The 22,637-nt window shown below is 49.5% G+C and overlaps 7 protein-coding genes across 9 annotated transcripts; 4 read left to right on the top strand and 3 right to left on the bottom strand.

The window, feature by feature from the left end:
* Positions 1–23: 23 nt before the first annotated feature.
* ONS95_013554 (uncharacterized protein) lies at positions 24–320 on the top strand (the record flags this gene model as incomplete). Its single annotated transcript, XM_058507208.1, has 1 exon — positions 24–320. The coding sequence occupies one exon, from the start codon at positions 24–26 to the stop codon at positions 318–320; it is 297 nt and encodes a 98-aa protein (XP_058357939.1).
* Positions 321–1,266: 946 nt separating this feature from the next.
* ONS95_013553 (uncharacterized protein) lies at positions 1,267–1,962 on the top strand (the record flags this gene model as incomplete). Its single annotated transcript, XM_058507207.1, has 1 exon — positions 1,267–1,962. The coding sequence occupies one exon, from the start codon at positions 1,267–1,269 to the stop codon at positions 1,960–1,962; it is 696 nt and encodes a 231-aa protein (XP_058357938.1).
* Positions 1,963–3,165: 1,203 nt separating this feature from the next.
* ONS95_013552 (uncharacterized protein) lies at positions 3,166–4,564 on the top strand. The gene is made up of 3 exons (XM_058507206.1): positions 3,166–3,541; positions 3,593–3,697; positions 3,746–4,564. The coding sequence occupies exons 1-3, from the start codon at positions 3,248–3,250 to the stop codon at positions 4,151–4,153; spliced, it is 807 nt and encodes a 268-aa protein (XP_058357937.1). The 5' UTR covers positions 3,166–3,247; the 3' UTR covers positions 4,154–4,564.
* A 1,868-nt stretch (positions 4,565–6,432) lies between these two features.
* On the bottom strand, positions 6,433–8,661 carry URA1 (dihydroorotate dehydrogenase). Its single transcript, XM_058507205.1, has one exon. It carries the CDS (start codon positions 8,211–8,213, stop codon positions 6,828–6,830), a length of 1,386 nt encoding a protein of 461 aa, XP_058357936.1. The 5' UTR covers positions 8,214–8,661; the 3' UTR covers positions 6,433–6,827.
* On the bottom strand, positions 8,662–11,243 carry ONS95_013550 (uncharacterized protein). Its single transcript, XM_058507204.1, has 2 exons — positions 9,676–11,243; positions 8,662–9,621 (listed from the first exon to the last, which is right to left on the bottom strand). The coding sequence occupies exons 1-2, from the start codon at positions 10,221–10,223 to the stop codon at positions 9,117–9,119; spliced, it is 1,053 nt and encodes a 350-aa protein (XP_058357935.1). The 5' UTR covers positions 10,224–11,243; the 3' UTR covers positions 8,662–9,116.
* A 1,502-nt stretch (positions 11,244–12,745) lies between these two features.
* ONS95_013549 (uncharacterized protein) lies at positions 12,746–18,281 on the bottom strand. Of its 3 annotated transcripts, XM_058507201.1 has the most exons (5): positions 17,896–18,281; positions 15,938–17,786; positions 15,099–15,861; positions 13,697–15,051; positions 12,746–13,649 (listed from the first exon to the last, which is right to left on the bottom strand). In XM_058507201.1, the coding sequence occupies exons 1-5, from the start codon at positions 18,050–18,052 to the stop codon at positions 13,610–13,612; spliced, it is 4,164 nt and encodes a 1,387-aa protein (XP_058357932.1). In that variant the 5' UTR covers positions 18,053–18,281; the 3' UTR covers positions 12,746–13,609. The 3 variants fall into 3 exon arrangements, with proteins under 3 accessions (XP_058357932.1, XP_058357933.1, XP_058357934.1); XM_058507202.1 differs by having other exon boundaries at positions 13,200–13,649; positions 15,938–18,281; XM_058507203.1 differs by having other exon boundaries at positions 13,200–15,051.
* Positions 18,282–18,588: 307 nt separating this feature from the next.
* ONS95_013548 (uncharacterized protein) lies at positions 18,589–22,227 on the top strand. Its single transcript, XM_058507200.1, has 3 exons — positions 18,589–19,579; positions 19,632–21,142; positions 21,194–22,227. The coding sequence occupies exons 2-3, from the start codon at positions 20,279–20,281 to the stop codon at positions 21,968–21,970; spliced, it is 1,641 nt and encodes a 546-aa protein (XP_058357931.1). The 5' UTR covers positions 18,589–19,579; positions 19,632–20,278; the 3' UTR covers positions 21,971–22,227.
* Positions 22,228–22,637: the final 410 nt, after the last annotated feature.

Below are 22,637 nucleotides of genomic sequence, written 5' to 3'. Positions count from 1 at the left end.
CTCTCCACCCTAAACCCCCCAAAATGTCCCTCTCAAAACAAAATACCAAAATCTCCATCGCCGTCGCTGGTCTTGGCCGCATGAGCAAGCGACACGTCCACACGGTTCTCAATCGCGTCCCCAACGCCCATGTTGTGGCAGTCTGCAGCTCCTCACCCGACGAGCTCACCTGGGCACAATCTGAATACGCCAACTGGGGAATCCACGTCTATGATTCTTCTTCTGACATGATATCCCATCCAGGATTGCAGGCTGTGTGGGTCAGCACCAGCATGGATGTGCACGCAAGTCAGACGATTGAGGCGATTGAGAGGGATTGAATGTGCTGTGTGAGAAGCCATTGAGCACGAACACGGATGAGGTACGTAGCTCACTCTACATCCAAATCGGACGAACATCTGTGTGTAATTCCAGTTTATTGTCCTTTTTAACTAGCTTTCGCTGCTATGTAAGACAGTCTACTACTCTTGAATGCGACTTTACGGTAAACAGGTTTGTAGCCTTTACTCCCTTGCTATAGCGTGCTATCCTCGTATATCGATAAGATCGACCCCTATTTAGGTATACCTTCCGATAGATATATTACTCGTGGTTTATACTCCACGACTGAGGAAAAACTTCAAAAACCTTAGCTAGCCGATCCTTATACTTAGTAACTGCGCTCTCCGAAGGGGAGGACTCTCTTAAAACTATAATACGTATAATCTTTCGCTAGAGTCCACGATACCTCTAACTACTTAACTCGTATAACTCTCCTTGACTTAACAGGCTACTTATACTCCCTTAATCTCTTCCGTAGAATACAAACGAACCTCTCTTAATCGATACAAACGAGGCGGAGAGGTACGCTTATTACACGAGTTATTAGTAGCAGAAACAGAAGTAACTCCTTGTTACGCGATTGTATCCGGGAACCCTCCTCTAAGTCCTGCCTTTCCTCCCCTCTTACTGTAACCGTAGGATAGAACCTATTCCTACTCCTCCTTATTATAGCCTTATTCTAAGGTCGACCTTTTGCGAAGCGCTCTTCGGAGGTTGTGTTTCGTATCTGTATTATCTCGATCGTCGGTATGCTGTATGTAAGAGGACAGCAGGTCGTTTGACTTAATCTTAGCCTCCCAAAGGAGTTGATAGCCTGCACCACGTAGAGGTGTTGAGTCGGCGCAGGCCCGGACGAACATCTAGGCTCGAAGCTCACGTTGCAACAAGTACATGTAGGCCAAGCGCGTAGTTGAAATCGCAAACAACAACCAGCACCTTAAAGTCATGGCAGGTTTCTCCCGACGTTTTGACGCCAGCTACCAGAACGCCAAGGCCAAAATTGTCGCCGACACCATCGGCGAGCCATTCATCATACGCTCACAGACATGCGATCTGGTCGATGACACCGGCTTCTTTGTGCGTTATGCAGCCAGAAATGGAGGCATGTTTGTGGACTGCTGCATCCACGACATCGACTTGTCACTCTACTATTTCGGTGATGTGAAGCCGAAGGCTGTTTGGGCAGTGGGCACTATTTCCCATCATCCTGAGTTGAAAGCCCTGGATGATGTTGATAATGGCGTTGGTGTTGTGGAGTATTACGGTGGTAAGATAGCGTACTTTTATTGTTCTAGGACAATGGCGCATGGGCATGATGTTTGTACGGAGGTTGTTGGTACCAAAGGGAAGGTGATGGTTAATTTGGTGCCGAGACTGAATAACGTGACAATTGCCGGCCAAGGGGGGATTGGACATGAGGTGCAGCCCGAGTATTGGGAACGGTTTGAGGAAGCGTTCGCGACGGAGGCAAATGAGTTCATTGCTTCTATCGTGGAAAACACCCCAGTGCCGTTGAAGTTAGAGCTCGGTTTGATGAGTCTGAAGATTGGGTGGGCCTTACAGGAGGCGTTGTTAACTGGCGAGAGGATTCGGTTTGATGAACAGGGAAATCAATTGGACGGAAAGGGGGCCAACCTTTGAATTACTGCCGTTACGTTGGCTCTACAATAACCTATCTGAATATATTCCATTTGCATCCTCAGATTAAGTTCAATGGGACATTCAAGGTTTCCCTAAGTAGCCCATGTAAATTCGTGCTCCCTGAAATATTGTGGGGTGTCAAGATGCTCGGCCAGGAAGGTGCCTGAAATAACCACATTGCTATTCTGAATTGCTCTGTTAGAGCCAAGTCCGGCGTGTTAGTACATGAACAGCAGATAGAGACTAGTAAAGCACAAAAGAAGAAGGATTCGGTATGTACCTGCCAGAAATTTTGGCATTACGACAGAAGAGTCGTCAACGACATCGGTGGATCCGATCCAAATGCCTATCCAGCTCACGGTACTTTCGATATACACGACTTTCGATATACACGAGGCATAGCACCAGAGCCCAGACGTATCACCCATGGCGACTCGAATTGACCAATAGGTAGGTGTTGTTGCTGTGGGTCCCTTGGCTGCGCATTGATGAATTGCTTCTTATTTTTTAAAATTATACGTACCCCTTACTCAAATATCCTTTTTTTTTGAACGGCTACACTGTTACGTCAAGGAGCATTTGTATAGAGCTACAATATTCAGACTCAATTGGTTGCCTCCAGGTGAAATTGCACATTTACAGAAGTGCGACAACCAAACCGTATTGACTTTCTCAGTCGATAAGCGAGGAAAGACCTCACAACCGCGACGCAAATAAAAAGTTTCGTAGGTGGCTCGGCTCAACTTAGTCCAGGGACCAAGTGTGAAAGCCTGTCCATAACCTACTCACCCATGGGAATATTATTCCTTATTAATAATTTGGCAAAGAGATTCTGCGGGGGCTCCACACCAGAAAGTTTCCCTGGGGGTGGGCTTCCACAGAACCCTAGAATTGCTTGGCTCTCATCTCGCTTCAATATCTGCCGACGCGCGAGGAAATTCTTCCGAATACAATAGATTCGCCGCCACAACAACATATCGGTAGAATAGTACAATTGCGGGGTACTAGGATATGCTTAAGCTCGTCATTCTCCTTCCAAATGAAGGATTTTCAGATCAGTTTATAAGACGATGGAGCAACGATCGGCAATGAGGGAGGCGGGGGTGATGGAGATTGCAAGTGCTGCACGGCGATATTCTGCCAGTGTCATATGATATACTTTTTCTATAGATTGGAATTGTCCCGAACGATTTGCCATTGCGATCGTGATAGGTGTTCATATATTTACTCCATCCCCGAGAATTCGTCTTTCGTCAACACTTTTACAAGGTCAATTCCCTTCACTATGAGACTCTTCTCGCCCTTCTGTTTTCTTCTTGTCGGCCAGGCCGTGGCAAGTCCGACACCACAAAGACAGAGAAATGCAGCTTTCTTCCTAGCCGGAGACTCAACAACAGCGATTGGTGGAGGCTGGGGTAATGGATTTATCACCACAATCACCAAGGATTCCTTTGGCATAAACTATGGCAAGAGCGGCGCAACAACTGTATCTTTTCGAGCCCAAGGTTTATGGGACACCACAGTCGCCAGTGTAGCCAGAGCGAGCGAGTTAGGATACTTGCCATTCGTTACGATACAGGTAAAGATCGCAAGTGTTATCTTGGTGGCGACATAGCTAATAATGGTTCAGTTCGGCCACAATGATCAAAAGGCGGCGGCTAACATCAGCATTGAGTTGTTCACGAACAATCTCGAAACTTTTGCCAAAGAAATCCTTGCGGCTGGAGGAACTCCCGTAGGTTTACACTAAATCATGTGTCGGAAGTTCCTAACAGATGTATAGATAATGACAACTTCTCTGACTCGACGCACTTTCAATTCAACAACAGGCAAAATCATAGAGAACCTTGCCGACCAAGCCGCCGCAACTATATCGGTTGCCAAGAAACTCCATGTCCCATACATCGACCTCAACCGCGTTTCGACAGATTACATCAACTCCATCGGGTTCCCACGTTCAGACACATACAACCTGAGCCCAGGTGACCGGACGCACTTGAATCCCAGCGGTGAACTTCTGTTCGGCACAATGGTCAGTACATTGATTCGCGAGGAACTGAAGGACGGAAGGAAATGGACGAGACCGAATGCAACGATTTCAGATGCCCTTGCGAGTGGAACGTACATACTTCCCACTCCTCTGGAGAAGGGTACCACGAATTCAACTGCACCACCAAACTGGGAATCGTGAGCATTCCATAGATCCAGATATCTCTAATGCCTACTGGGTAGTTTTAGGTGTCAATTCCAGTCGCTAAGCCCTGAAGAATAATTGAGGATTGTGGACGCACATAGAATCAAAAATTCCAAAGTATATTAGTCAAGAGTTCAGTCACGAGGAAGCACAAGATGGCGGCTCTCAGAAATGAAAATTAAGTCTTGTCCTCAAGTATAGAAGACAGGCATGTCCAAATGATAGGCATGTCCAAATGATAGGCATGTCCAAATGATATTTGAGTGCCTGACTCTTCGGCTTATTTCTTTGTCCTTTAAAGCAGACGATGGAAGGATAATCCGCGGACTTAGAGATAGAGAGATTGACTTGAAGATCTACAATGTCCCCCGCTTCCCCAACTTCTTCTTCATCTCTTCAAACAATGCCTCCCCTAATAATACACCGCTCCACCGACTTTGTCTCCATGTCCGTGCTTGGCCTCGTCCGCGTCTCAGTCGTCGTAATAGTACTCGTACTCGTCGAGTACGCATAGTACGGATACAAGTGCAGAATCTCTGTAGTACCAGTGACGATGTCAATGCGCGTGCGGACTTCAGTTGCAGTTGTGAGGAAAGTAGTGCAGCTTGTTGTTGTTATTGCTTCGGCGTCAGCTGCGGGCGGTGATTGCGCGAATGGCTCGGCGGGGAGACTGAGGGCTAGGGAACTATGGGGAAGAGGGAGGTTAGCGGTACGGATTGAGTCGTATTGTATTGGATTGACTGGGTAAGAGTAATATTGGAAGGGGACTTGCCCGAATAGGGGCAGTGGAAGGACAATGAGGTAGGATAGTTGGACCATTCTGACAGAATTCGAGGATGTGATTCAGGCGATTTTGAACTCGTCACGACTTGACTGAGGTTGCTATTCCTACACCCCAAGGCTTTTTAGAATATGGATAGTCGTTAATATATACCCAGCTAAGATTAAATTTAGTTTGTGCTACCCAGATAATAGGCTATACCAGTTCCTTTATCCTTTGTCATCCAAGCTCAAATAGCAAGCATCTCCATCTGGCCTGCAGCTCAGCTTACAGCCGTGATCTTACAAACGCTGAGGTGTTGAACAGCAATGATCCAACCAAATGAGAATTCGCGTGAAAGGTGATGTCAGCATGCAAGGAGGAGTGCGAAGTGCATACGTATTGATTGCTCTGAGCCGTTCAGATCGAATCGGCTATGTGTTTGTTTATCTGGATGGGTAAATTCCTCGGCTAAAATGAGGGGCATGTGCTCGGTGAAGTTTTTTTGGCGGGCCGCGCTAAAACATATTGTATTTACACTGTAAGAATCGTAACAATACAACAACTATTGATCGAAAACATATCAAAATTGTAGAGAATTACTTGTAGTATATTCATGTATCTAAACATTCTCTTTGCTAATGTATTGTATCATGTGAAGGATAGAGACTGTTCTCGCTTGTTCCCCGCTCGGCCCTCAATTAATACTTCACGGAGTAACTACGCCGCGAGCAAGGAGGTGGGTTTGAAATGGATGCCGTCCTAGGATGACGAGTACCATGATATACATACGAGCTGAACAATGAATTCCATGCACTGGCATCGAATGGTGGCTAGTCCATCTACCATTCCCCATCCAGAGTTTCCTAGCCAGGTTTAAACGACACCAGCCCAGAACACACCAAAACTACTTTATCTCTACATCATACACCTTCTGCATCTGGAGACATCGTATCGTATCACTCTCTTCCAATACTTCGAAACCGACCACCAATGGCATCTTCCTCCTTCAGTCAAGTCGCGTTAAGTTCCTGCCTGTGTCACTGATGATCCCCTCCCTCCCCCACCCACTTTTCCATCCATCTCCAAACTATTTCTCACATCCAGCTCACTACTTACTCACCATAGAAACAAACCAGCAACTGCGCCAAGCCTACAGCGTGGAGGAAGATCTACGAAAACAAAACTCAAAAAGACATATAGAAACAGCGACGAAATCACGAAAAAATCGAAAAGTCGAGAATTTGGTATTGCTATTGCACCAGAAATTTTCTCCATCTCCACATCCGGTAAATAAGTCGGTAGGTACCCTTTGGTTGGTTCCTTGCAGAAGCATCATTTGGTAAATCGTGCGGCCATCATAGGCCCAATGAATTGAGGACAAGACTCCCTTTGACCCCAATGCCTGGAGCTCTACGCTGAAAAGTATGTGAGTATGTGAAGAAAGGCCGTGGACAGGAAGAGCAGCACAACTGGAACAACCCCCCCCCCCCCCCCCCCCCAAAAAGGGAAAACTGTGAGAGTTTATCGATCCATGAGAACGAACGAGGTAATGAAAGGATGGCAGTGAAAGTGCGATTTGGAGAAGAGTGGCTGAAGGGAGTTCTGCCGACTTCGCTTGGAAAGAAGAAAGTTGGATTGAATATCTGTGGAACAAATCAGGGTGTGAAGATAGGAACGAAATGCAGTAACGAAGGGCATAGATGGCAGAGCAGATGCGCTCAGGTACTTCCATTGAGGATTAGCGCATAAACATCGAGTTGTCTTTCACTTTCCCCTCCCTTCTTCATACCTCTGCGCGTGGATCACTTCTACTCACCTTCTAACAATACACCGAATTCCTATCTATCTATCTATCAACAAACAGACTCACCAAAACTCCCCCACACATATCCTCCTCTCCACCCCTCCTCAACCCTCAAAACCCCTCGCAATCCCCTCAAAAACACCCACCCCCTCCCTCCCCAACGCAGTCCCCACACCCACCGCCTCCGCACCAACAGCTCTCATCCTGCTAAACCCCTCTTTATCCCTCACTCCCCCAACGCCAATAATCGCAATCCTCCTAACATCCTCCCTTGTCGAAGCATCCAGCAAGGTCCTTATCGTCTTCACATTCCCCAACGCAATAGGATGCAGCGCATCACCCGCTAGACCGCCGATCCCCGCGCCGGTGGCAGAACCGAGAGCTGGGTTGAGATTCTGGTTGAGGACGAGGCAGGAGCCGAGGGTGTTGGTCGCGGTGATGAATGAGATGGGACATTCATTTCCCTCTCTTCCTTCACCTCTATCCAGCTCAGAAGAAGATAAGGAGGAAGACGAGCGTTCAAGAGCATCAATCAGAATCTGGAACTGTCCCTGATACGTATACGGCGGAGTCTTAATCCCCACATGCAATCCCCTAGTATACGACTTCGGGACCCTCGATTTCGCGAGCCCGATGGCAGTGATGTACTCAGCTAGACTGGCGCCATCATACGCCGGAGGCGGTTTATCCGGGATATTGGGACAGGAGAGGTTGATCTCCATCATGAGATCTAGATCCAGATCTAGCTCCAGGTCTCGCTCAACATCAGACGAAACTGCATCACCTTTCCTATCGGCAGCCTCAGCGTCTGCCTTAGCCTCCGCATCGGAAAGCGGATACTTCTTCTCCGGCTCATTGAGGACCTCAAGCAGGAGCTCGCAACATTTCGCAACCTCCTCTGCCGAGCCAGTGACGGAGACGATGAAAGGTTTAGTTTTAGTCTTTGTTTTCGTTTTCGTTTTAGCCTTTGCGTTGGTAGTAGCGCCCGTACGAGCCGTACCCGTAGTAGTGAGATCCAGCGCCTCCGACTCGGAATGTTTCGTTTTGGCTTGCTGTTGCGGTAGTAGTGAGGCTGAATTTGACGCTGATGCTGATGCTGATGCTGATGTCCTCTCGCGACTCATGCGCACGAGCATGGCAACATACTCCTCGAATGCGATTGGGCTGTACCCCAAGGTGTTCAGCGAGCTTGTTTCGTCGGGGAGGACATCCCCGCGTCCTTCGCCTTTGCCGTGCGGGAGATCGACGTTGATGTTTGCTGTGGCGTGGCCGAGTGTGGATGAGAAGAAGGTATATTGGTGGGTTGATGGGTGTTGGTTGAAGGCTTTCCAGAGAGAAGTTCTGATGGTGACTGCGCCTGTGTAAGGGCAGTCGTAGAGAGCTTTGAGGTCCGCTTCGGTTGTTGCCCATGGGTTGGCGGAGTTGAGGAGGGGCGGGTTGATGGTGAATTGTTTCTGGGGTGAGGCGGGTTGAGGATGTTTGGGAGGCATGGTGGTGGGATGGATGTGATGTTTGCAATGTTTCGTCGCTAGGGAGTGGGTGTTTCCAGAAGTGGGGTCGAGATTCGAGGGGAATAAGGTTAAAGTGACGAGTCACGGGAAGGATCTATCCGGCTAGTATTCCCTCGCAAAGCCTGGTATGAAGCCGAATGATATGGATCTGAGATTTGATCTGAGATCTGTTGTCTTTGGAACGTCTGAGCCTTGGGAGTTTGAGCTGTGGTGCCAGGTCTGTGAAGTTCATGGTCGGTAGCCACGTGACGGTTCAACCCACACCACTCGAACGGGATGATTCCAGGAATAGGGAAGTATATGGTAGATGACGAGAAATGTTCAATATTTGATATCCAATCTTATAATTTCCATCTGAATCTTAGAAGAGAAGAATGCATAAAAGAGAACTCTCACCGGTCGTTTCAGGTCACCATTTCAGAGATCATACAATAGACATTCATCAAGAATCGAATTGGATTGATGTATTCACACAATAAAAATGGTCGAGCATAAAGCTGTGCTCATTCTCTCTCACTCTCTCGTCATCATCTTCTTCTTTCTCTAAAAACAATCAAAAGTCAAGTGAATCGCTCACTGCCCTTTTTCATCGCTTGCTTGCTTGCTCGCTCGCCAAGTTTCTTGTCCCATCAAGAGACCTGTACAAGACACACAAAGACAACAACCACAACACCAACAACACCAACAACCACCCATTCATCCCCGCGATCTTTCTTTCGCTGAAAATAACCCAAGAAAAATAATAAAAAAAAAATTGTCATTCATCTCTCTCACACTCCATCACACCACTTTATCTATTACTCCCCTCTCTAAGCCAAGTCCCACACGACGTCCTTGCGTCGACTCTGTTGCGCACCTAAGTACGAACGAACATCCGGTCTTCTATGAGATAGTCATGACCATAGGACCAGCAACGGTAATGGCATCAGTGAGAGTACCATCCGTGGGCGTAGCGCTGGTCAAGTGCACATAAGTGACACCAGCAAGGTTAGGAGGCACAGTGCAAGCACCGTTGGCGAAGGAGGTGAAGGCCGCTCCACCAGGCAGACCACCGTTGACGAAGGCACAGCCGGTGGCGCCGGTTGCAGTGGATGAGAGCTGCACGGTTGAGCCAGCTGCGACGGCACCGGCGGGGGCGCCGGCGGTCATGGTGAGGGCTGGGAAGGGGGTGATGGCGAGGTTGGAGCCTGCTGGGCAGGAGGAGATGAATCCGGCGGCGAGGGTGAAGACGGCGCGGATGCCGAGCGGGGTGTCGAATGCGGAGGGGATGGCGGCGACTCTTGAGGCGGTGCGGATGAAGGTTTGATGTCTGGCCTCGACGGTGACGATCTCGGCGGCGACGGTGAGGATTCCGGGGGTCTTGACGAGAGGAGCGGCGGCGAGGTATCTGTTCTGTATTAGCTTTCTTGCAACAAACCAAATCACGATCAGGAATACATACGCAGAAACACCAACGTTCTCCAATACTGCGGCAGTAGCAACCATGGACTTCGCATCCGTGAAAGCAAAGTTGTACGTGCAAGGAGCAACTGGTGCAGTTCCGGCTCCAGCAATGGCACTCGTGAGGGTCGTTACGTGAGTAGCCTCAGTTCCACCGATCGACTTCAGGTTGGTGATTTCCTGGGGAGCGAGACCGAGAGCAGCGAAGTCAGAGTCTGGGAACTTGGCGAAACCTTGCTGGTAGAAAGCAGTCTCGAGGTTTTCTAATGTGAGAGCGCTGTTGTGTGTTAGTCCATGAAAATCAAACCATAATGGAATCAAGTTGATGAGAGAGACAACGCACAATTCCAAGATATCAACATCGGTCAATCCATCGGGAAGTCCAGTTGTTGGGTTCTGTCTCTCCTCGAGCATATGCTTTCGTGCCAGCTGACCGAACTCGTACGCCCTCCTCTCGTATGGTGACATCTTTTGCGCAGCAGGGAGAGCAGTCACAGTCGCCAGTAATCCCACCACCACCGCACCCATAACCGATCTGATGCTAGGCATTATGAAGTAGCTTGATTGATTGATCGATTGATCGAAAAAAGTCGTCGTCGATTTGATGATAATCGTTGAAGAAGAAGAAGAAGAAGATAGTTGTAGATGAGTTCAACTGGACCAGCCTGAGCCAATTACAACTAGAATGTCGAGAGTGAGGAGGAGGGGGGAGATTAAAAGGTTATTATTGTTGAAGTATATTGTTTTCGTAAATGGAACCAAATGAGTGGAAGCGATTGTCTTTGAGATATGAAAGCAAACCAGCGCTTGAAAGGGTATCGAAGAAGGCAATGAGGCGAGAGGAAAGGTAGTTTTTTTCTTCAAACATCGGGAGATGGGCGTGTTAAGAGTGCGGCGACGAAGACGGACGGAGCCCCCCTGTAGCGTAGCGTAGCGTAGCCTAGCGTAGCTCTCTTTTCTTTCCACGGGACGTAGGTCGACCGACGAAGATCCATCCACCCTCGTAACAACCTTAAGGGAAAGCTTGGCCCCAGGAAGGTGGGTTATCCGAACGGGGGGGCTCAAGGGCCAAGGCACTCGGGGTTATTCTTCAAGGGGGGGCTAATGCTTGGTTGGTAGGAATACTAAGAGTCTCCGTAGGAGATGGTCGAGCGGGTCAACCATGGTGACAGCGGGAATCTTGAAGGAGGGAATGATGCGAACAGCGAATAGCGAGGGAGGGGCACAGGTAGGTAGGGGTTGATGAGAGGAGGAGGAGCGGGGCAAGCCTCAGCCTTCAGTGAGGATTGTCCCGATCAGCCAGTGAGAGAACACTGAAGAAACAGGGGAGAAACAGGGTAAAAGCCTGTGCAGTCAGTCAGTGAACATCCAGGGAGCAGTCCCTGAGCACAGCCAATGGCCGGTGATGAGAAGGGATAAACGTTTGACTGGGGGGCCTTCTTCAACAGTCCGGATTGGGCAGAAGGAGCGCGCGCATCAACAGTGGACAGCCGCTATGGAGCAGGTTCAAGAAGTATCAGGGCGATAATAATCAAGATATTGGCAAGGATGATATAAAAACCTGCTCAGCGGAAGAAAGACGCTGAAGAGACCTCACGTCCAAGAAGAGTCTCCAAGAGGGTCTGCAACGACCCAAGACCACTACAACAGCCTGTAGAATGACTGCCCGCAGAAGCACGCACGCACGCATGCATAGGTACGGTACGGTACAGTACAGTACAGTAATTTACTACTGGACAAACCAAAAACCTGCATGCATGCATGCATACAAGATATGCAGGGACACAATTGTTCCGGCGGCGACGCTGTCCACGAACAGGGCATAACGCTCGGAGGTGCCACTTTTTGCTTTGCTTTGCTTTGCTTTGCATTGCTTTGCGATGCGGTGCCTGCTGTGATGCCTGCAGTGCCTGTCTCCAGCCTCGCTAAAAGGCTCGTGCAGGGCCGGCCCACGCCCAACACCACCCGCGATAGGTACGAAAGTACGGAAGGTACCATACGGAGGGTATGCCACGCCATGCCAGGGGCTCACACTGTCATACATTCCAGGGACCTCCTCGGCAGTAGCTGTAGCTGGGGCTAACCCCCGGGGGGCCATCACTCGCCTCCTGTATCAGAGACGTTTGAGGCTCCGCTTGGCTCAGACGGGTGCGTGCCGCTCGCTCGCTAACCCTTCAGAAGCAGAAGGGGAGGGTCAACAAATGAGACGTGCCACGTCCGGCCCACGAGGATGGGTGATGCTACCACTACCACTACCACTACCACTACCACTACTCGGAAGGCAGAAGGACCGGCGCAGATAATTTTTCTGGCCTGTCATTCTTTCGGGAAGAGATGTTCTACTGCGCTCTCCCTCCCAGTGTTTACTGTACCTGCTGGCCCGCTGTCCTGCCAAGAGACTCGGGAGTGTTTGAGACCAGTCGCGCCCTTGACGGTTCGTGTTCCATCGTCTTCAGCCATCACCCTTCTTCCTTCCTTCATTCATTCAATTTGCATCCCACCGGAGAGTCAGTCCTGCATTTGATTACCTACTTCTGTAATCCGTATTCCGTACTCTGTATTATATGTACTGACGTTCTCAAAGCCAGCCAGCCCAGCCCAGCCCAGCCCAGCCCATCTGTCAAACGCCAAAACCGCCTGACAGATAGACAGACAGATAGATATCCACTTTAATTGCAAGTCTACAAGTGAAAAAACACAAGAAAGAAAGAAAAAACAAAACAAAACAAAACAGTGCGTGGGTGGGTGTGCTCTCAAATCGCATGGCTTTCCTTCTCACTCGTTTTGATTCTGGCATAAGTCACACTCACTCACCTTACTGCACCTCGCACCTCTCTTTCACTTCCTTTCTCGCGATGGATGTCAAAACATACATCACCCCACCCCTCCCAACGATATAACCAAGATATACTTTATGCAAACGAATCACTCAACTCACATGAACTCAACTCAACTCAGCATACCATCCATACCATACCATACCATACCATACCACCCATCCATCGCAGATAAAGTTTTTTCCTCGCTTCCTTCCTACATACCTACTGTATATACCTAGTTCGAAGTTACATACCGTACATACTGTACTGTACTGTACTGTACTGTACCGTACCGTACTCTCCACCCCTGGCTGGTGGTCCCGCCCGCCCCGTTTCCATTCCCAGCCAGCCTGTGAAGATCGATCCCAACTGAAGCAGCCTGTCTGCATCCACCCTCCTCCCTCCTACTCCTCCTCCGGACCAATCGTTGATTTGGAAAAAAATCACTGGATGCTGGGTTTGATTGGTTGTTTTGCCAAATAATGGCCCACACACAAGGCCGGGAGAAGAAGAAGAACTCAAGGTCAAAGATCCCTTCCTTCCCCTCCACTCCACTCCACTTCGGCATCCGTCCAAAACCAAACCTTCCTGTTCCTTTCATCTCGACATCCGTCCAGCGTTCATGCAGCCCAGCATGTCAGGTCAGGATGGATATGCACACACACACACACATCAGCACGCATTGATTGATTGCTTAGTTACCGGTAGCATGTCTGGGAAATGTGTGATTTGCGCTAAGGACTATAGATGCACACGCTAAAGCAAAGGAAAATACATGGAGCTCCTCGTTGATATATCTCTGTTCGCTCCGTTTTGGCTTTTTTATAATCCCTCCTCTCCACAACCCCTTTCCATCCATCCTACACCCGTCCCATCACCAATATCAATGGCCATCCAATCCCAGACCATTCGTCCCTCCACATCGATGAAATTCTTCACGAGAAAAACAAATGCTATCTTGTTCGCGTCCTCAAGAACTAGGCACGTTGAGGACTTGTTGCTCGACACAGAGGCTGCCCTCGAACATCTGTGCATGTCACTAAAATTCTTCTGAAAATTTGACGCGAAGAGGCATCATAGAATGATTCCACCAGTGTTGTGAGTAAAGAGAGTTGCTCAAAGAGCATATGGGTTGAGCGAGCGGATGGTAAGACAACTGCAGAATGGTTAGCGATGTGAAGCAAATGGATCCGGACTACTTACGGAGGACTCTTGGTAAGGTCAGTCTTCAAGATCACTGGCACTCTTGTCATTTCCTTAACATCTTGAATGTACTCGCCATTCTCCTCACGAAGAGTGAAGAACTTCAAGTACTTCTCCTTGGGGCTGAGTTTGGCCTCAGCTGGCTCCGCAGTGTGGACCTTAGAGTCGGATCGAGTGCGGTGGAGACTGTCTGAAGCCGTGAGAGAGTTCTTCGTTGGCGAAGGTGGGACGCTCTGAGTCGGGCGCTCTCCCAGTGACACTCCAGCCAAGCTATCGGCGACATCAGAGACGTCATCCTCGTCATCGAAAAGTGCATCGACATCGTCGGTGGACATTGTGCCTGTCTCCATTTGTTTTCGTTGAGCCTCCTCGTGCTCCTTCTTGGCACGCTCAGCAACAGCTGCTTGCTTAGCGGCAGCAGCGGCATTGGTCATACGCTGAGATGCTCCAGCTCTGGGGCGCTCATCCTCTGGAACATAAGCCGATGAAGGAACACCCTTCTCCCAGTACAGTTCCAAGATGCGATCGTTCTTGCGGAACTCTGCCTTCTTCAACGGAAGTTGATCGCAGTGAACTCGCTTCTCAAAGCCATATTCCGGGATGAGAATATCGAAGGCAGAGTCGTACACAGCAAGGACGATACCTTCACTGATGAGCTCTCCACCGACCTCTTCGCGCTTCCTGTCCATGATTCTACAAGATTCAATGTGGACGCTCTGCTCCTGGGCATTTTGGGATGAGTCCTTCTTGGTGTTACATGATTCAGTAGTCTTGACGAGAGTCTCAATATCCTCATTGTACTCGATCTTCCCTTCAGAAAGAACAGCTTCAAGTTGACGGTGAACAACCAAATCGGCATATCGGCGCGATGGGTTGGTGAAATGAGTGTATAGAGGTAGGTTCAACGCGTAATGTGGGTAAAGTTGGGTTGGTGTCTTTCCTGCAATGTAGTACTTGGCACGGTGCATGGCCTTGACAAGGAGAGTCTCCATGCCCTTTCGGATCTCGGCATCATCAACCTTAAACAAACTGTTCTGCAGGGTTCCACTGCTTGTGGTGTCCATTTCGTAACCGATCTTGTTCATGCGGTCGACGAATGTCTGGAGGCGGCGGGGATTTGGTGGGCCTTGTCGTCGCAAGAGTGCCTTCTCGGGCAATCCTTTGAAGATCTTCTGTGCAACATAGGCGTTGGCCTTATGCATGAGTTCCTCGATCAACTCATGGGATGGAGTAGAGTCGAAGATGTTCTGTTCGACCGGCACGTTCTCGTCATCCAACTGGTAGATGAGTCTGAGAGGAGCAATTGTCTCCCCTTCAGAGCCGAGACGCCTTTCTCGCCATTTTTGGGCAACAGCCTACAATGTATTAGCTCGGTTCACAGAAACTCAATTAAATGACTTACGTGAAGGATTTGGATCTCCTTAACCTCGGCGCCATCAAGCTTCGTGTCGAGGTGTCCAGACAAAACAGCATCAACTTCCTTGTATGTCAACTTTCCAGCGCTCTTAATAATACTTTTGCCGATCCAGGTATCTTCCTCAGACACCATACCAGTGTGGGCATTGACTTTGAAGACAACACTGACAGTAAGGCGATCTTTGCCGGGCACAAGAGAGCAGACCTCGGAAGCAATTTTGGGTGGCAGCATGGCACAGCTGCGATTCATCAGATAAACCGCTGTTCCTCTCTTGCGGGCCTCGCGATCCACCAGAGAGTTGGCCTTGATGAAATGAGCAACATCGGCAATGTGGATACCAATCTCGATCTTTCCATCGACCTCCGACTTGACATGGATGGCATCATCAAGTTCATTAGCTCCATTGGGATCAATGGTGAAGGTCTTTTCGTCACGGAAATCACGACGAGCAGCAATAGCAGCCTCATCTTCCTTCTCAAGAGACCAATCATCAAGTCCAACACTGCGAGTGACCGCATCGGAAAACTCGTCCGAGGCAAAGTTGTTGTCTCTAAGTAGAGCATCTGTCTCAACCTTCAACTCGCCCATCTTTCCGAGTTGCTCAACGAGAGTACCGAAAGGATGAAGAGAGGTGATTGGCCATCTCTTGATGCAAGCAACAAAAATTCGGTCAGCGTAGTCTTGATGCTTCTCAACGAAGTCACGAGGGGCTTGTTCGGTAGGGATTGCGATCAGTGGAACACGCTTACTATAAGAAGGTCAGCATTCTCGAATGTAAAGAAAGCATCATGTCAATGGACTGCTTGTAAGATGTGGAGACTTACTCAGTTGGCTTAAACCAGACAATTTTTGGCTTGTCTTGTTGTCTCTGTTCCTGGTGACGGCCGGAATTTCCATCACGAGCTGCACGCTCAGCCTCTTGCTTCTCCTTGGTGGCTTGGCTGCTAGGACGGAGAAGACCGAGAGTTCCAGAGAACATTTGTCCAGCAACACGCTCGACGACTGCGACAATGTGACCAGCGTAAAGTGGCTTCTGCTCGTCATTGACCTCTTCTTCCTCAACAAGGAGAAGACTTTGCCCTTCGACCTCAACATCGTCGTTCTTCTTCTGGGTTGGCCTCTGTCTCAAGCTACCACGTCTTCGCATACCACCACCTTCTCCAGTGGTAGGTTGCTCATCTCCGTTGGTGGAGTTATCACGGTGGGATCGATCAGCATTTCCGTTCGAACCACCCCGGGTATCAGTAATATCCTTGCGCTTCTTCTTCTCTTCCTTCTCGCGCTTCTGACCCCAAACTTCGTCAACATCGAGTAACTCGACAGCAACGAGATCTCCTTCCAGAGCTCTGTTACGGTCCTTGCTTCCACAAATGAAGATATCTGCGTCAAGAAGGCCGTCTTGTGTAGTAACATAGGCATCACTTCTGTTCTTCTTGTTGACCCGAAGGATGCCGGAAACGAGCTGTCCGTCGCCAAGAAGAGCGGGGAGGGTGGCTTGTGGCAGATAAGGAGTGAATAGTGTCTTGCGCTGTTGTTGCTGTTGCTGCGCAGAAAGCTGTGGGCCATGATGGCTGCCTTGAAGACCGACCTGTCCGCCCATCTGGGCAGCTTGGAGAGCTTGGAGCTGGCTGATCTGAAGTGGATTCAATTGTTGTCCAGGGAACATTTGCTGAGGGACCATCATCTGTCCTGGCATTTGGACAATTTGTGGCTGACCTCCGTATTGGAAAGAACCAATAGAATTGATTGACTGGTTGATGGATCCACGATTGCGGTGACCAGGCTGGAAACCACCCTGCGGTTGTTGACCTTGGAAGTTGCCCATAGCACCATGTTGATCCTGGGGAGGGGCTTGGCCTTGAGGTTGATTTCTCCAGTTACCTTCAAAGTTTCTCGATGATTGTCGGTTATGACCAGTGTTGCTTCCACGTCGCTGGAAGTCATTGCCTTGTCCAGAAGCGCCAGCATCGGGGGTAGCTTGCATAGGAGGGAACTGGAAATTTCCTCCACCACGAACAGCTGCTCCACCCCTACCATTAACAGCCATGCTCTGGCTTCGTCCATGTCCGCCACCTCTGCCACGTGTGCTTTGGCCAGTACCTTGTGCTGGAGCAGATGGCTTCTCCTCCGCAGTTGGACTATTGGAACGATCAGTTGTTTCGCCAGGAGCTCCTGGGATAGGGAACTGGAAGCCAGAAGTTGTTCGTTTCTGCTGGGCAAGCTCTGCAGCTTTTTTGGCCTCAGGCAAAGCCAGAGAATGACGACGCTGATGTCCGCCACCCGGTGGTCCACCGCCGCGACCACCTCTGCCAGCATTGTTCTCTCTGTGTTGTCCACCAAAGTCTCCAAAGCCAGGACCTGCTGCGCCGGATGAGGGGGCTGGAGGAGGGCCCATGCCCATGTTGGGAAGTGCCGATTGATTACGGCGATGTGAAAGCGGTTGAGTTGGTGCACCCATTGGAGCATTCATCTGTTGTGGCATCTGGTTAGGGAACTGGAAATTGTTCTGTGCCATGTTGGGAATCTGCTGTTGAAGAGGATTATATCCGCCAGTGGCCAGATGTTGGGTAGGAGGGATCATTCCCATATTGACATATTGTTGGTGGGTAGCTTGAATCTGCTGCTGCTGCTGTTGAAGGAGCTCGATTTGTTGTTGAATGGCCAACTGTTCAACTGTATTGAGGATGTATGTCAGAAGACTGATAGTATATGAATTGGCAGATGAGAGTTGGAAGCTTCGATGACGCAGCTCCAAGACCAAGAATAAGAAGACATAACTTACTGCCGGGGCTGGAGAACATGCTCATCAATGGGGTCAGCTCTGAAGGGCTTCGGCGATGTGCAATGTGGAGTCGACGACCAGTCGGACCAGGCACACCACCCTGAGGGGGTGGTGGCTGTTGTGGATGTTGTTGTTGTTGATTCTGTTGATGCTCCATGGTGGAGGAGAAAGACGTACGTGCACGTCAAGTGCGAGATTGGGGGAGTTGGTTTGTTGCAATCCAAATGATTGTGATGATGCGGGATCAAATGAGGGCAGCCAAAGGAGGGGAAGAAGAGGTGAAGGAGTGCTTCTCGAGGATTCGAGGATGTGGTTGAGTGGGGGGAAGGAGAGTGAGGTAGATGGGAGCTGAAGTTGGAGAGTGAAGTGAGGTTGTTGATGAACAAGTTTGGTTTGGTTTGGCAGGCCGGCCTGTCTTGTGAGGTGAGGTCCGCAGGTCCGCTTGGGCGGCGTGCGTTCGGGTCGCTGCTGCGGCGGCTTGGCCCTTCTTTCCTCGTTGGGCTTAGCGACTCGATTCTGCCGGGGATCTCACTGGACTCAGTGGACACTGGTGGGAAAGGAAGGACCCACCCTGGCTGCGGAAGCTGGGAGTGACGAGTGACGACAGTGAAGCCCAAAATAGCTAGAGAGGGAAGTGAAGAGTTGAGTCCAATGATACGAGTGGCTAATTTCCTTTGCCTTTCATTTTCATGTCAATCGTATATTTACATCCCTTCCCTTCCATGCTCTACTCGTATCTTCGGTTCAGTCCAACTCTTCGGACTTTGTGGCTTCTTGTGAGCTTTGATACAGCATCTTGGCAAAGCTTCCCGTATCCGGGTTAGCTTGCCGACTGGGAGTCTGGAACGGGGGGGCTTCAGTCATGGGTTGGTTGGTGGTGCTGTTGTGTCTATGAGGAGTTCATCTGTGAGCTGATTCGGAAGAAAGTCGAAGCGATCTAAGAGCCTGTTCTATATATGTTCAATCCTATTGCAGCTTTGTTTACTTCTATTCCTCGCTCTCTTTGTTGGCGAGGTTTATATTCTGGTCATTTTCGAGCTCTAACGTCCGGAGGAGGCCTCCTTTCCTCTGCCAAGAATCAATAACTGCCGAAGGAAGGAAAATACTGTTCCTTTGTTGATGTCGTGAGCAGGAATGGTCACAATTGACTCTAATCCGGGAGCTTTTGAAGGCACACCTGCCTATTGGAATAAATTTATTCCTGCACGTGTGCGTCCGTAGATGATCTTGAAAGCTGAAGTAGGAAGCTCGTTTCGTCCTCGGACTTTAAACGTACTCGTCCCACCGAAAATCAGTCCTCTCTAGTTTTCCGCCTTGAGTCAGGTTTCTGTTGAATAATTACAGCTGCGTCTTACAAGAGCAAAACCTATCCATAGGCTAAGGCGGAAAGAAACCATGGTTGTACAAAGCTTTGATAGAGCTCCAAGAACATACCCAGGACCGTCAATTCAATCGATGAACCACCATTCGTTTAAATATTGGCCATCTTTCCCTCCTTTCGGACTTTCTCGCCTGGAAACCCAAAATCTTGAGGTCTTCGCGCCATGCTCTACACTTGAACAGAGCTTATCTTCATTCATCCACTTTCCCCTTCTCCTCTGCTCTGAAACCAGGCCCCCAAAGTGTTTCAGATCCACTGTCAGTGTGCTCAGCGAGAGCAAGGAATCCTCGTATAGAAAAGAAGGTTCGGCGCTTATTCAAACTGAATTTTTACTATGATGACAACCAGGCTGCAGGGAAGGAAAACAGGTTGGAATTGCGAGGCTCAACTCATTCCAGTTCAACAAAGCAACGACCATTCCAGGTGACAAGCCCTAGCGACCCAAGCTCGCTGCAAGTCAAGTGTAAAAAGATGTGACAAGTAAAGGAAGCCGGAATGGTGCGGAAGACAGAGATAGACTGACTTCGAAAGCATGCAACATCATCCAGGTGACCGCGAGTTTACTACAACAGAGGACCTGTTGTGGATAATCCAGGGTTGATAGCGAAATCTTCAAAATGAAGAAAGGAACAAAGAATGATTATAAGAACGGCTGTAAAATTTCTCTAAGTATACATCTTGTCAGAAGGAAACGTGATATAGCAAGGCAGTCAATTTCCACAGTCGTTTTTAAAATGCCCGGAACTCTCTCACATCATGGGAGCAGGCCCTCCTCATGTTCGCAGGTTGAGCATCTTGAGGTTTCACGTGAGCAGGCTCTCACACCGCCTCTGGCAGAATTTTCGCATTGTCCACGATTTGGGTTGGTTTAGCTTCATCCTCGATTCACGCATTGTTCTATGCTAGATACAATTGCCAGTCACTCACAATAGCATCACAAACGAGACTCGGCTGGGCGAGTGTGAGCCCACAATCCGTTTCTCCAAATGCGCCAACGCAACCATGGCAGCTCCATCACCCGCAGCTTCTTCCTCCCTGAACGGTGACACCAACCACAAGAACACCATGGAGCTTCCCAACTTCGAGCGACTCTCGTTCCTCGACTGTCCCAACACGGAGGAGTATCATAATGCTGCTCTGGCGTATGCGAAGCAGCTCCATGACAGTGTACGAGAGCGTGCAATCCACGTTCTGCGGACCAAGGAGGATGAGGAGGAGGCAGAGAGATTGAGGCTTCGAGCAGACGAATTGGAGCAACTGGTTGAGGCAGAAGAGAGGAAGTCAGCAGAAGCAGTTCGGATTCGAGAGGCAGAGAATCGAAGGAAGCAGATACCACAACCTCCACCAAGAGTCCCGACTCCCCCACCACAAATTGCCCCTCCAGCCCCTCAACAAGAGTCTCCGGCACAACCACCTCAGCAGGCTCCTCCCAACCCACAAGCTTCGACACCTACACCACCAGTACAAGCTCGAGCTCCTCAAGCTCCGTCACAATTCACACCACAGGCTCCTGCTGTACAGCCAACACCTACCCCACAGCCCAACCCGCAGCCAACTGCCTCGAACGGACCAGTTGTCCAACCACCACAACCTCAGACACAGCCACCAGCTCCTCAATCCCAAAGCAATGGCTTGCAGATCCTCGCGGATAGTGATCGCCTACTCCAAATTCATGGCAACTTGAAGAAGCTCAGGACATTCATCCAGGGCCAGAACGTCGCGATTGCGACTGAACAAGTCAAACAACGCGACGGATCGATCAAACAGAAAGATATCACGGTCCGAACCATTGCAGGCGATATGCGACGTACTTTAACGCGTACAATGGGTCAATTGACGGATGTGGCTGGCTCAAATAGCAAGCAGGTAAGTTCTGCTCTCACAATGTCGGAATACAGCTGGTAACGCGCTTTCCAGATCATAGCAATCCGCGAACTCCTCGAGAAGTCCCTCACAATCAACTCTGCTCCGATGCAGCCCCAGCATTTCATGTTGGATCCACCACAAGGACCAGCCGAAAAAGCGGAAAACAATGGGGACACCATGCCATCCCTCTTCCTCTACCTCCTCAACATCTTCACCAAGGCAATCGTCAACCAACTCTCTAGCGAGGCATCCACAAACCCCAAGATCGCAGAACCAATCGGCATCGTAGCACACACAATCATCTCCCACCCAAAGTTCCTATGGCGCGCGCAATCATTCATCGGCATCATCATGGCCAAATTCAGGACCTCCCTTCCCGTCGTGTTCGGTATCCGCGGGGCCGAGACAACAGAGCAAGGCCGGCAAAGACTCGGGTGGAGAAAGGGCGACAATGGCTGGGTCTCGGATCAAGAGCATCAAGACCGTATGAGAGGGCTGGGAGCCGGATATGCCGCCCTCTGTCTTCGCAACTACACCAAATCTCAATCACGCGTAAACCCATGGCCTCCTTCACACTACTGGAACGCCATGGGTATCCTCATTTGCACACCACCCCAGGAACGATGCACGACTCAGGTCTTGGTCCTGACTGCACTGATTGATGGCTACGAGAAGAAATTCTTGGAGTTTTACGGCGACATGGCGAAGTGTGCGTTGCGAGCGGCGGTTATCGACTTCCCGAATACCTGTCCTGAGAAGACCGCTGCAGTACAGACACTGAGCGTGTTAGGAGACAAGATGAAGCGAGATCTGGGACTTGTTCTCTAAGTATGGCAAGGCGATTTGTGAAGTACGTTTCAGGGTTATATATTCAAGAGCAAGCATTTCATAGGGTTTATATTCGGAGTTTCTGGCGTTGGAAAAGGAGAACGGCGTTTATATTGAAGCACACGGTCAATAGAGACCATGTAACTAGTTCCTGAATGTGTTTTGCACTGTGGTTGATGCCACTGCATGGAGGGTTATCCTAGAATAGAGCATGATATGTATTCTTGGGGAGGATATAACATGAAGCATTGTCACCGCATTCAAAGTTCGTGTACATGACGTGATACTTCCCCATATATTGTTCCATCCGAGATTGTAGCGGAACCGCCGCCTTGAATCAGTGATCCGTTGAACACCACAGAGCTGAAGCTCGTCACCTAGCTTTCTCTTTCGAAATCATTGATCTAAATTTCTTTCGTCGTATGCAGAGCCGCACTTTGATAGTAGTACATTTGGAGTTCAGCAAGAAAGTCATATATTTTCTCCATTTCCTCCATGCACACACGTCATCCCCTTCCCCGGTAGATATCCGAAACCCAAAGTCAGTCTACATAACCTTCACACATCTCATGCATTACAGAGACCATTCCTGTCACTCGTAATTAGCTTGATTTCAAAGCCTAGGATATTTCAGACTACAGTCTCTCTTCTACTTCGGAATGGATTT

This window comes from Cadophora gregata (assembly GCF_030347475.1).
Source record: "Cadophora gregata isolate MNR1 chromosome Unknown scaffold_7, whole genome shotgun sequence".
Taxonomy (NCBI): Eukaryota; Fungi; Ascomycota; class Leotiomycetes; order Helotiales; family Ploettnerulaceae; genus Cadophora; species Cadophora gregata.
This window is presented reverse-complemented; position numbering and strand designations above follow the sequence as displayed.

Excerpts from the sequence above, each read along its gene's own strand:
- ONS95_013552 (XM_058507206.1), top strand. The coding sequence starts at position 3,248 with ATGAGACTCTTCTCGCCCTTCTGTTTTCTTCTTGTCGGCCAGGCCGTG. Across the intron at positions 3,542-3,592 it reads TGCCATTCGTTACGATACAG|TTCGGCCACAATGATCAAAA; the intron begins GTAAAGATCGCA and ends ATAATGGTTCAG. Across the intron at positions 3,698-3,745 it reads TTGCGGCTGGAGGAACTCCC|ATAATGACAACTTCTCTGAC; the intron begins GTAGGTTTACAC and ends ACAGATGTATAG.
- URA1 (XM_058507205.1), bottom strand. The coding sequence starts at position 8,213 with ATGCCTCCCAAACATCCTCAACCCGCCTCACCCCAGAAACAATTCACC.
- ONS95_013550 (XM_058507204.1), bottom strand. The coding sequence starts at position 10,223 with ATGCCTAGCATCAGATCGGTTATGGGTGCGGTGGTGGTGGGATTACTG. Across the intron at positions 9,622-9,675 it reads GAGAACGTTGGTGTTTCTGC|ATACCTCGCCGCCGCTCCTC; the intron begins GTATGTATTCCT and ends AATACAGAACAG.
- ONS95_013549 (XM_058507201.1), bottom strand. The coding sequence starts at position 18,052 with ATGGAGCATCAACAGAATCAACAACAACAACATCCACAACAGCCACCA. Across the intron at positions 17,787-17,895 it reads CATGTTCTCCAGCCCCGGCA|TTGAACAGTTGGCCATTCAA; the intron begins GTAAGTTATGTC and ends TCCTCAATACAG. Across the intron at positions 13,650-13,696 it reads GACCTTACCAAGAGTCCTCC|TTGTCTTACCATCCGCTCGC; the intron begins GTAAGTAGTCCG and ends ACCATTCTGCAG.
- ONS95_013548 (XM_058507200.1), top strand. The coding sequence starts at position 20,279 with ATGGCAGCTCCATCACCCGCAGCTTCTTCCTCCCTGAACGGTGACACC. Across the intron at positions 21,143-21,193 it reads CTGGCTCAAATAGCAAGCAG|ATCATAGCAATCCGCGAACT; the intron begins GTAAGTTCTGCT and ends CGCGCTTTCCAG.